The sequence below is a fragment of the Gymnoscopelus microlampas genome, assembly GCF_963454915.1.
Source record: "Gymnoscopelus microlampas genome assembly, chromosome: 4".
Lineage (NCBI taxonomy): Eukaryota > Metazoa > Chordata > Actinopteri > Myctophiformes > Myctophidae > Gymnoscopelus > Gymnoscopelus microlampas.
Window position 1 is genome coordinate 60137475 of NC_139941.1, and position 12789 is coordinate 60150263.

The following is a 12789-nucleotide window of genomic DNA, read 5'->3' on the forward strand; positions in this document are numbered from 1 at the left end:
ACACGTTTCGAGCTTGTAGATCTGCTACTTTGGCTATTTTTGAATTTGAGTTTTGGACATAATGAGGTTTCCACACGACGGAGACGATAGATTTAATCTCCGCCAGGAGATTCTTGCATTCGGCTATGTGTGTGTGTGTGTGTCTGTACACAGCTAATCTCTCGTACTACTCGACCAGTCGGTGTCATATTTATCGTGCACACACTGACAGCAGGCCAAGGATCCTAAATTCGGTCAAACGACAACTATGTCACTTCTGTGAAATAATCATTGCATAGAAATCCTAACCCCAGGCTATGAGATATTCGTCCCCACGAGGGCCAATCTGGCACAATCTGGCTGTCCCGGCTTATGGGATCTAGACAATTACAACGCTCCTGTCCCTCCGGCTCATGGGATGTATCGGCCAACAGCAACACGGGCAGCTGCCCACCCTGTTGAGCCCATGCCCCGCTGCTGAAAGACTCGCCAAAGAATAATAATAATTACCCGACGTCTCTGCTTAACGATAGATGCAGTGGTGTGTTCTACCGTGTTACGCTATATACGTAGTCGTGTGACCTGCAGAAAACTTTAGTAGCCAAGCGTAGCCATCCAGAAACCGTCCGAGGAAGCCTATCCGATACGCAGGAGGAGGGGCTGGGGGCAGCAAGAATGTAAACTTCAGTTCAAATAGCCTTTTTCATGTGATAATGTTGCGTCTGAGGTGAAGGCGTATGTGTGACTATTGTCTTGAGGTGATAATGACCATTGGCCAAGTGGCCATTGGAGTTTCGAAGTATTTCACACATTAACTACTTAACAATAAAGCGGTTATTTCATTCGGCGGCCACGCGTACATACACAGGCATGTGCACGTGTCATGCGTGTGGGTGGGGATAATTATAGTATGCCCTCCGGAAAAACCTAGAACACACCACTGGATAGATGGACTAGGCAGCAAGTCACCTTCCCGCCCAAAAACACCTCCAAACACGTCCACTGTTGGAGCATCACAAACGGCATGCAAATTTCTGTTTAAAGCCGCGGTGGTTAATCGCTCATTGCTTAACAAAAGATAACTGGGGGGGTGAGCAATTCACCCCCTCAACAACGCCTCAGTAGGCTAGAACAAACAAAATGAGTCACCAAAAAAGGTTCTATTTGCCCACCCACCCAGAATGAAAATCCTGGCTACGCCACTGCATTGTAGTTGATAATCTACATCAAACGCAGACTACAATCACAGATGTACTAATGTCTTTTTCTTTTGTCGTGTTTGTTTGTGTGTGTGTGTGTAGGTGTGTTACAGACGTATGGGTCACAATGAGATGGATGAGCCCATGTTCACTCAGCCTCTGATGTACAAACAGATTAAAAAGCAGAAAGGAGTTTTACTGAAATATGCCGAGAAACTGATTGCAGAGGGAGCTGTAAGCAGACAGGAGTATGAGGTATGCACACCGTTTCCATGCCTGTCCTGTATGTATCAGATCCATGTCAATTTACTTAGTAATTCAACTGGTTTGATTGAATAGTTAAAGGGTAAGACCACTTTGGTAGAGGTTTGGGTTGTGTAGTTACCTTGCCACGATGTAACTCCAAAGGTGGGCAAGAAATCAAAAACAATTGCTCCATTGATTAGAAATTGATAATTCAAAATACACTCCCCATTGACTTACATTGTACGGTAAAACAGCTCTCAAAGTCACTCTTTTAGCACAAAAACAAACGCAAACAAAGTTGATTCAGACAATATAGAGCATCACCAAACCCAGTACTGTTTTTTTTTTAAATAAAAATGTCAACTTCCTGTTGATTTTGCCATTTTTAATAAGTAGAAAACCTGGACTGGATCCGCGGATCCGGATCCAGATCTTCAAATAGTAAAATCAACAGGAAGTTGACATTTTTATTAAAAAAACAAACAGTACTGGGTTTGGTGATGCTCTATATTGTCTGAATCAACTTTGTTTGGGTTCATTTATGTGCTAAAAGAGTGACTTTGAGAGCTGTTTTACCGTACAATGTAAGTCAATGAGGAGCATATTTTGAATTATCAATTTCTAATCAATGGAGCAATTATTTTTGATTTCTTGTCCACCTTTGGAGTTACATCGTGGCAAGGTAACTACACAACCCAAACCTCTACCAAAGTGGTCTTACCCTTTAACAGTACAGGTTGTACAGTCAAAAGATATGCTAAAAGGATAACACAAAAGCCCTAGGGGGCTTGTTTCCATTATGGTCCATTGTACTCAATTCATCAGTAATACATATAATAATTTAAATGATAATGGTGATGTTGGCTAGCTAAACACCATGTTCTATGCTCTCTCTCTCTCGCTCTCCCGCCCCCCCCCCCCCCCCCCCCCCCCCGTGTGTGCAGGAGGAGGTTGCTAAGTACGATAAGATCTGTGAGGAAGCGCACGCCCGCTCCAAAGACGAGAAGATTCTTCACATCAAGCACTGGCTGGACTCCCCATGGCCTGGTACTAACCTCTGACTTTTAGACCAGCTTTATCTGACCTGAGACAAACCGAGGGAAGGATGGGTGATGAGAGGATGGATAAATGGAGGGATTGGTCAATGGATGAAAGGATAGGTGGATGAATTAATGGATAGATGGGGGATGAATAGAGGGATGTGTTTCTAAAAGCTGTAACACTGTTTGATATCTGTCTGTCTGATCGATTTTGTGTGTGTGTGTGTGTGTGTGTGTGTGTGTGTGTGTGTGTGTGTGTGTGTGTGTGTGTGTGTGTGTGTGTGTGTGTGTGTGTGTGTGTGTGTGTGTGTGTGTGTAGGTTTCTTCACTCTGGATGGACAGCCTAAGTCAATGAGTTGTCCTTCAACTGGTCTGTCTGAAGAGCAGTTGACTCACATCGGAAACGTCGGCTCCTCTGTCCCTGTGGATGACTTCACTATCCATGGAGGTATAAACACTCACAGTACACACACACACACACACACACACACACACACACACACACACACACACACACACACACACACACACACACACACACACACACACACACACACACACACACACACACACACACATACACACACAGCACAACCACACCACTCCTGTCTCAGTAAAGGTAGAGAAGTATTTATTAAGTGTGGCACCAGGGGGCGGTGTTTCATGAAATAAATATGGTGCCTAAACATACTACTAGGGGTTAACATTTTTATAATTTCTTTGATAGATTATCGTTGTTGCCAAACGAGTAATCAATGGCCATAAATGGCATTATAGTGCACCAATAAAACTGCAGAGTGACCAGGCTAGAATAAAGATGCCATGGGTAGGACGGTGACATCACAGTCGATCGAAATCATGTGTGTGTGTAGTTTCATGGTTTTGTTGTTCAGGAGCCCCACGAGTCTGAAGCAGTGTTGTTGTGAGCTTGTAGATCGGCTATTTTCAGCATGCAACACCCGAGTGCAACCAAATATAAAATTACTTCCCTCACTAACATTTTAGTCTAGTTTTTATTTGTTGACGAAATTGTCGTTTTCGTCAGTGAAAAAAGGTAGTCGACGAGCATTTTTCGTCATAGTTTTAGTCGACGAAATCAACACTGGTCTGAAGCTCTTCAGCATGATGGTGACATCACTAAACAAATACAAATAAAATCGGGAAAGCATCTGTCATTTATTATTTGAAACAGAATCGCTTTCCAGCTTGTGGATCTGCTACTTTAGATGCTTTTGTGTGACGCTGTAGTATGATCAAGTAGGGTATTTATTTACAAAAAAACTATCTGTTCTAAATAGCTCACAACATGTCGCGTTGCAACCTGTTGTGAGCTTGTAGATCGCATATTTTTTTATCTGAACGTTTGCCGCAGAATAGAGATGCTAGATCAACATGTAATACTGTGTGTTTGTGTGTGTGAGGTCTGAGCCGTATCCTGAAGGGCCGTGCGGAGATGGTAAAGAACAGGACGGTAGACTGGGCTCTGGGTGAATACATGGCCTTTGGATCTCTGCTGCAGGAAGGGATCCATGTCCGACTGTCTGGACAGGACGTGGAGAGAGGAACCTTCAGGTACACACACACAAACGGAAGCTTTCAGTTACCATATTTTTGTATTTTGTATTTACATTTATTGATAGTACACAGTAGAGAAAGAGAGACAGGGAGTGACATGCAGCAAAGGTCGTCAGGCCCGGGACTCAAACCCACGACTCGCTGTCAGGAATATTCTTATCCGGTGCATCTCCAATCATGAACATGTTTTGAAATAAGCATCCATGAGGCTGAAGATATTACCACTATACTGGTACTTGTTAGTATATGTCAACTTTTTCCTATAACATTGATTATTTTTGCAAAGAGATATTTAAGATTTTATGATATTTTAGCCTATGATAAATACAATTGCATGATCCCAGATTATGTCTACCTATCCTTTTACCAGGACTTTATATACTCTCTCCTCTCTCCTATGCCTGTCTTTGTCTCTCTAGTCATCGGCATCATGTTCTCCATGACCAGAACGTTGACAAGAGAACCTGTATTCCCATGAACCACCTATCTGAGAACCAGGCTCCTTACACCGTCTGTAACAGCTCTCTGTCTGAGTACGGAGTACTGGGTTAGTACACACACACACACACACACACACACACACACACACACACACACACACACACACACACACACACACACACACACACACACACACACACACACACACACACACACACACACACACACACACACACACACACACACACACACACAACAATTTATTAACAATTTATTAATTTCCACATAAAGGAGAGCATACAAGAACACAAATTAAAAGTACAGTTAAGGTTACAAATTACAAATGGAGTCCAAAGGAAAGCACGCACATGCCAACTAAAATGTACAGGTGCTGAACAAAAATACAGTACACTGGAGAAGAATGGGAAGTCTGCACACTGTATATTATACTATTGATAAATATTTTTCTACTGGGAGCTAAGAACAGTGTGCCGACTTCCCTTCACTTAGTACTCTATACTGTAGGTATAAGTAACAGGGTCTCTGCCATATATGGCGGCTATCAATTATGGCAGAGACAGCACAATACTTTGCCAGCCTTTTTGCCTCCTTTTTGGGCATCCCAAGTAGAGTTGAAACTCTCTAACAACCAGTCTGTGGGTATAATGTCCTAGGCTACTAAATGAAAAAAACGAATAGTTTGCACCTATAGCCCAGCTCTGAGATGGTACATAGGAGTGGTTGGTATTTAATGACCTTGGTCATAAAAGCTTCCTCTAGGCTAGGGTCAAAGGTGCAGGCTATCTCTAATACAGACACTTCACTGGACTCTTCCTCAACCACAACATCATCTGGTGTATTAGGTGTCAAAGATGTCTGGGAATTTAACAATTCACTCAAGTCACGATTTGAATCACAATATTAGGTTCACGATACGATTTTTCACAATTTCTTTTAAAATTATTATTTCTCTTACACAAATCCAGTATTTTCTAATCTTTTATTTTTTACAATTTTTCTCTTATCCTCTTTTCAATACAGTAGCAAATGACTGAAAACTTTTTTTTAATCAATTCTCTTACAAAGATCCTGTATTCTTTTCTTTATTTTGTCATGTGTTTTGTCATGTCTAGATTGCGCCCTCTGCTGTTTGCATTGCGATACATTTTTTATTAAATCGATTTAAATTGCCATAACGTTTTAATCGATTTGAATTGATTTACGATAAATCGTTACATGCCTAATGGAATATCACGGCAATGTTTGTACATTCTCACTGAGGGTGCATGATATTTTGTCCATGTCCATGTAAACAACAATAATCCTCCTCATGTTATTACTGTGTGTAGGATTTGAGCTTGGTTTTGCCATGGCCAGTCCCAACGCTCTGGTCCTGTGGGAGGCCCAGTTTGGAGACTTCCACAACACAGCCCAGTGCATCATCGACCAGTTCATCTGTCCCGGACAGGCCAAGTGGGTCCGACAGAACGGAATAGTCCTGCTGCTGCCCCACGGCATGGAGGGCATGGTAACATACACAAACGCGCGCGCACACACACACACACACACACACACACACACACACACACACACACACACACACACACACACACACAGGGACGTGCACAGATAGACTCTAGGTAAGCAAAGCAAAGCAAAGTTTGTTGTTTACCCAGGGTGTCGAACTAAGTACGAAACTTGTTTCCAGCCGGACCCTGCATGGAAGCCTTGCTCAAGGGCTATTCAGCGGTGATTCATGATTGATGTGATGAATTGGGGAATCGAACTAGGGACCTTCCGGTATCAAGGCCGCCCCTCTAACCACTAGGCCACCGCTGCCACTAAGGTGGTGCTAGAGCACCTGCCCTTTGCCCTCTTGACCAGAAGTGCCCTTTTGAAAAAAGGGCACAGCAGGGGTATTCAACAGGGGTCCGGGACCCCTAGGGGGTCCTCAGAGTTACTACAGGGGGTCCGCCGAATCTTTATGTGATATGTTTTTTCTTTTTACCATAACCACTCGAAACCTAGCATCCCTTTTCTGAGGAGAACTTTAGCCAAAAATAGCCGATCTACAAGCCCACAACGCCTCGCGCTGCGAGGCGTTGTGGGCTTGTAGATCGGCTATTTTTGGCAAAGAGGTATAGGTGTAGAGGGAAAAAAGAGCAGACCAAGTAAACAAAAAAAAGTATAATTTACTTGAGCACCTGCCCCTCAAAATGTCTGTACACACACACACACACACACACACACACACACACACACACACACACACACACACACACACACATACACACCCCACACTTGGTCACGACCTATAGACGCAGCGAGTGTCTATAGGGGCACTGTGACCGGGGGGGGGAGTAGCGCCCTCGACAGTGATGTCAGACTTTGGCGTCCATATTAAACAAAATATATATTTTATTATACCCGAATAATACAATAAGTAAACGTATTGGTTATATATGCACACTAATAATAAGTCATTGATTGTTGATGTTCAGGGTCCTGAGCATTCTTCTGCCCGTCCAGAGAGGTTCCTGCAGATGTGTGCGGACGACCCTGATGTCATGCCGGTAAGACACACACACACACACACACACACACACACAAAGACCTGAGGCCAATTCTACAAATGCCTTTTAAATCAATAGTTCTCAAACCTTTTCATAATTCAAACGTTTTTCAAAAATGGGGAAAAAATAGCAGATGTACAAGTATTGTGTATCTGCTATTTTTGAATAGCCAATGCAAAAATAGACAACAGTTCTATGATTGCCTGTCTGTCTGTCTGTGTATCAACTTTTTAATAACAGCACCGTACAGTGGAGCACTGAATAACCTTAAACTGTTTACTGTGTGTGTGTGTGTGTGTGTGTGTGTGTGTGTGTGTGTGTGTGTGTGTGTGTGTGTATATAGAACATAGAGGGGGACTTTGCAGTCCGTCAGGTGTATGATTGCAACTGGATCGTTGTGAACTGCTCTAATCCTGGAAACTATTTCCACGTCATCAGAAGACAAATCGTGGCCCCTTTCAGGAAACCGGTGAGTCTCTCACACATACAGTACCCAAACACACATCATAAAGGACATGATGTCTTTATTCAATAACACAAAAGGACAGTTAGTAGCTATGCTTCCATCCAAATTTCAAAAGATTATCAATCTTAACACATTCCATGCCAGAGGTTAATCTCATAATGTACTTACCAGTGCCAGCATTTTATTGTTGTTTTTTTCATGTCGCCTTAGACCTCGTTAAAATCCTTAAGATTGAGCTCTCGTTTGTAAACATCGCGGAGATGTGACTGCTTCGACCAGTGAAAACCACGTGCAAAGCGGAATCGCCATCTTGTAGTTAGAACGGTTTATGCTAAACAGTGATCAGCGAGGAGAAAAACTACAAAGAGAAAATGGCGTTTCAGTTTCGTCATTAGAACGGAGGCCGACGGGATCGGCAAAACCGGATCCCGGATAATTCCGTTTCCGGTGGTGCTACAATGAAATGTGCCGTATCGAAAATTGAAAAAAGTGCAATGTGAATTTTTTTTCGAAAAAAAGAAAAAAACACCACTTTGCGTAGGTCTACGCGACTGGCACGTGGCGGCTTTAAATAGGTTCGCGTAGCTCTACGCGATTGGCACTCAATGTGTTAATGAAATGCCGCAAATCATGTGCGGCATGAGGATGGGTCAGCTAATGGCCACACTTGATATTGTCAGAATACAAAGTGGTCAAATGTAAGATATATGAAAAATAAGACAACATAACAACATGAAAATTTGCTAAGATATCTCTGTTCTCTCTCTCTCTCTAGCTGATTGTCTTCACTCCCAAATCTTTGTTGCGTCACCCAGAGGCAAGGTCCAGCTTTGATGAGATGGGGCCTGGTAACTATAATAATAATAATAATGTTTGTTCAACACTTTTCAAAGTACTTAACAAAGTCTTCTACAAATGTACTTTCACCACATTATTAACAATCAACTCTCCTGTCCTGTCCTGTCCTGTCCTGTCCTGTCCTGTCCTCTCCTCTCCTCTCCTCTCCTCTCCTCTCATCTCCTCTCCTCCTCTGTCCCGTAGGAACTAACTTCCAGAGGGTGATTCCAGAGGCTGGTGTGCCCAGTCAGAATCCTGCCGGTGTGAAGAGACTCATCTTCTGTACCGGAAAGGTTTATTATGAACTGACCAAAGAGCGAAAGAACAAAGGAATGGAAGACTCTGTGGCTATCGCAAGGATTGAACAGGTAGGGAGAGAGACAAACAAACAAACTGGTAAACTGATAGACTGATGGATGGATGGATTTATGAACGTTGATTCATGAACCATACGGCAAAATGAGAAGAATTTTGACTTTTCTCACAGCCTTCCGTAGACCCCGACACAGACAGGGACCATTGATTGAAGTGGTCTGGTATTATCTTATCTATTTTTCAAGGAAAGGGCTTTAGTTTTAAAGTGTGTGACTCCAGAGCATACATGGGCAACTGGCGTCCCGGGGGCCACATGCGGCCCCCACCGTCACTTAATGCGGCCTGCAGGTTAATATCGTAATACTGATATATTATTGATTTCAGCTGTTACAATTGCAAACATGACCCTCTTTAATTACTTCAGTCTATATTATAGTAGCTTATTGACTAGTATTTCAATATTATTGTCTTTTTTAGGTCCAATGTATTTGTATTTAAGTTCATAAAGTTAACATAAGTATAACTAAATGCATTTGAAATTAAATAAAAATGTTACTTTTCAGGATTCAAAAACAAAATAGCAAAAAAATCTGGATCCCAATTCAAAAGTAGCAAAAATAGCAGATCTACAAGCTCAAAACGCGTCGCGCTGTGACGCGTTTTGAGCTTGTAGATCGGCTATTTTTGCCACTTTTATGTGACATAGAATGGCCTGACAGTATATGCATTGTGGCCCTCTGGAGTGAGTGTGGAAATATAGTGGCCCTCTCCATCATCAAAGTTGCTCACCCCTGCTCCAGAGGAAACGGTAAAATAAAAAAACAGCATTTTCGGGCGTTACCGTAACAAAGTCAAAGGGGGAGAACGGGAACAAACATAACAAAGCTGTGATAGGAAGTAGAAACGAAGTGGTTCTACGCATGCATGACTGGTCAGTTTAATTTGTCTCGTCTCTCTGTCTCCCAGTTGTCTCCGTTCCCGTTCGACTTGGTGAAGTACGAGTCAGAGAAGTATCCCGATGCAGATCTGGTCTGGTGCCAGGAGGAGCACAAGAACCAGGGCTACTACGACTATGTCAAGCCTCGCATGAGGACCACCATCGCACGCGCCAAACCAGTCTGGTAAGTGTGTGTGTGTGTGTGTGGTGTTGGCAGATACAATATAACAATCAAAAATAGGAATTTCCGATCTGTGCTTCTGGGGGTCCCTGGTACAACATATTTTGAGATGGAGGTCCGCGGCCAAATACATATCATTTTGGGGATCCTTGACATGGAAAAGTTGGAGCACCACTTGTATAGCAACATACTGTTAGGATTTAGAAAACATTTTTAAATATGTATTTGGCAGCTGTTTTGTTTTTGTTCCAGCTCATACAGTATGAGCTTGTAGATCTTCTATTTTTTGAAAGCCAAATTCATCTTAAAATGAATGTTCTCGGATTGAATGGGTTAAAATCCCAAGAACGTAGCACATCCCAAATTTCAAAGCTTCAAATTTCAAAAGTTTGACAACCCCAAGGTATAGATAGATAGATGACACGGAAACATAATATGTGTGTGTGTGTGGGGCATCCGTGCGTCTCTGTAGGTACGCTGGCCGTGGACCTGCTGCAGCTCCTGCGACAGGAAACAAGAAGGCTCACCTGACTGAGCTGACGCGTTTCCTGGACACCGCCTTCGACCTGGAGGCTTTCAAAGACCATCAGTAACCCCCCTGACCCTCTCTGACCCCCCATCCCTATCAGCCTACATACTGTACTACTACAGTGTACTACATAGTGACTCCATTGTACACATACGTGCATATATACTATGTATTACTCTGTGTAATCCGACGTTATAATGAGGGTGTTTTTTTTTGGTTTCAAATGTATTTCTTTCTTTTCTTTTCTGCTATTAAACAAGGTGGAAGAGGCCCTGTGGTGAATATTATGGGATGGCTGATCTGAGATCCATCTGAATTCACTGTTTTATATCTCATAATAACAAAACGTTAAGTCCTTAAAATGAATCTGACTGAAGAGGTATTGCAATTTTTTGAAGATCCAATTATCCCTGTCCGTCCACACACACACGCACGCACGCACGCACGCACGCACGCACACACACACACACACATGCACACACACACACACACACACACACACACACACACACACACATGCACACACACACACACCCGCGCGCACACACACACATACGCACACACACACACACACACACACACACACACACACGCACGCGCACACACACACGCACACACGCACACGCACACATGCACACGCACACATACAAACGCGCACACACTGGAGGGGAGGAAGATATAACTGCCTGTCAGTCCATCAATTTGTCCTCCTTTTAACCAGGATTCCTGTCCGATCTCCTCCTTTTGTTCTCCTCTCTTCTCCCCCATCCTTTCCATTCTTTCATTTGTTGTTTAAATACTTGTGCATATTTTTTATTATTTTAAAAACGCCCTCCTCGCGTCTCCATAGAGACATTATAGCAGGTGTTTGATGAGAGAAAACACTCATTCAAGTTAAAAAAAAATGCTTATTATTTATTTTCTGCCAGTTATTATTAGTCAGCTTTTTGGAGGAGGAAAAAAACATTGAATTTTAGCCTATTTTCCTGTTAAAAAAAGAAAAATAGCATTGTTATAATGATTGGGAACCTGCTTGCATGTTGCTGCTGTCTTTTTGAGGAAACTGGGGGTGGAAGGAAGGAATGTGTCCGATGTTTTAATTTCTCCATAATAATGCAAATTTCTGAAAGCAGCTAAAAAAAAGAATCACATGTGAACCACGTGTGGTTCAAAGACAAAAAGTTTGCAAACGTTTGAAACCTGGGGACATTTATACATATAAAAATGACCGGCGGCCCGAATCTGGTTTCGGTTGGTTTGATCGAACCGTGTGCCGCTGGTCGAGGAGCTCCACCAAAATGCACTGCTGACCCTCCTATGTCTCTCTGCTTCATCATCATCTTGTCTGTCTTTCTGTTTGTCCCGTGCCAAAATTGTTCTTGAGGGTGTGGTTGGGTTTGTGTTGTGTAGTAAGAGGGAGAAAGAGAAAGGAAAAAAAAAACGGACAGCTTTTAAACACAACAGGACAGGAAATCAACTTGTTTTGGGGGATGTCTGTGAGAAAAAAAAACACAAATGATTTATTTATTTTCATAAAAGGGGACTGAATCTCTACTCTGCATCGTTTTATTTTACTTCTCATTCAATAAAGATTAACTAGAGAACTTCTTGTCTGTTGGTGACATAGTACACACTACAATGTGTGTGTAACATATTGTCTTACAGACGAATCCACAGAGCGCTTCCCTGGCGCAATCATGACTGCAGTGTCAGAATGCACACCGCACTTGTCTTAGACAGGCAAGTATACGTATTACGTACCATATCCTATAAAGATGACATTATACTTGACACACTTATACTGTATATAACAATGTCCTATAAATACTTATACAACAATGCCCTACAAAGACCAACACATTGTTCTATACATAACGATCGATAAAGACAACATAAAGTCAAGTCGTATAGAAAGAGGCAAACATTATCTATGGCCTATTTTCACAATATGTATCTCCGGAACCAAGTCAAACAGTGTAATGCCTCAACTCCTACAATTCTAAGTGCTTGTCAGGGTGGGGGTTAAAATATGATTATTTTGGGGGGTCCCGGCCTGAAAAGGTTGAGAGCCACTGCTATGCAACATTTGAACAGTGTGTGTCTGCGGATGCTTCTAGCGGTGGAGGGTAAACAATGGGCCCAGACTGAACCAACTTGCTGCCATTGCCTTTGAATGCAATATTTGGATTTCACCAACAACATTTCAGATTTTATAGATGGAAAGTGAACGCTATACCATAGGAAATTGTCAATAGTCCCCTGGATGAAACTCCACTTAGACTTCCAAGAGATTATCTTGAAGCCTAAGTGGAGTTTCAGAGAAGCTACACATACAGTACTTACTCTTACTGTAAGATCCAGAAATACAACATGACTATAAAATACCAAAAGGGAGAGGAACCGGAATCACAATTATATCCTCTATGTTTCAGCGAGGAGTAATATGTATATATATATTGGTGAGGTTAGTG

The 12789-nt window shown here is 42.4% G+C and overlaps 1 protein-coding gene across 3 annotated transcripts in view; it reads left to right on the top strand.

Annotated features, from left to right (window-relative positions):
- ogdha (oxoglutarate dehydrogenase a) overlaps positions 1-11924 on the top strand; it is a 46737-nt gene extending 34813 nt beyond the window's left edge. For all 3 annotated transcript variants that reach the window (XM_084056275.1, XM_084056277.1, XM_084056276.1), the window contains 12 exons: positions 1281-1433; positions 2369-2471; positions 2784-2912; positions 3886-4036; positions 4459-4586; positions 5830-6008; positions 6982-7053; positions 7397-7522; positions 8295-8367; positions 8561-8724; positions 9638-9792; positions 10262-11924. In XM_084056275.1, coding sequence (XP_083912401.1) covers positions 1281-1433; positions 2369-2471; positions 2784-2912; positions 3886-4036; positions 4459-4586; positions 5830-6008; positions 6982-7053; positions 7397-7522; positions 8295-8367; positions 8561-8724; positions 9638-9792; positions 10262-10382 — 1554 coding nt within the window. In that variant the 3' untranslated portion in view covers positions 10383-11924. The remainder of the gene's footprint in view (positions 1-1280; positions 1434-2368; positions 2472-2783; positions 2913-3885; positions 4037-4458; positions 4587-5829; positions 6009-6981; positions 7054-7396; positions 7523-8294; positions 8368-8560; positions 8725-9637; positions 9793-10261) is intronic.
- Positions 11925-12789: the final 865 nt, after the last annotated feature.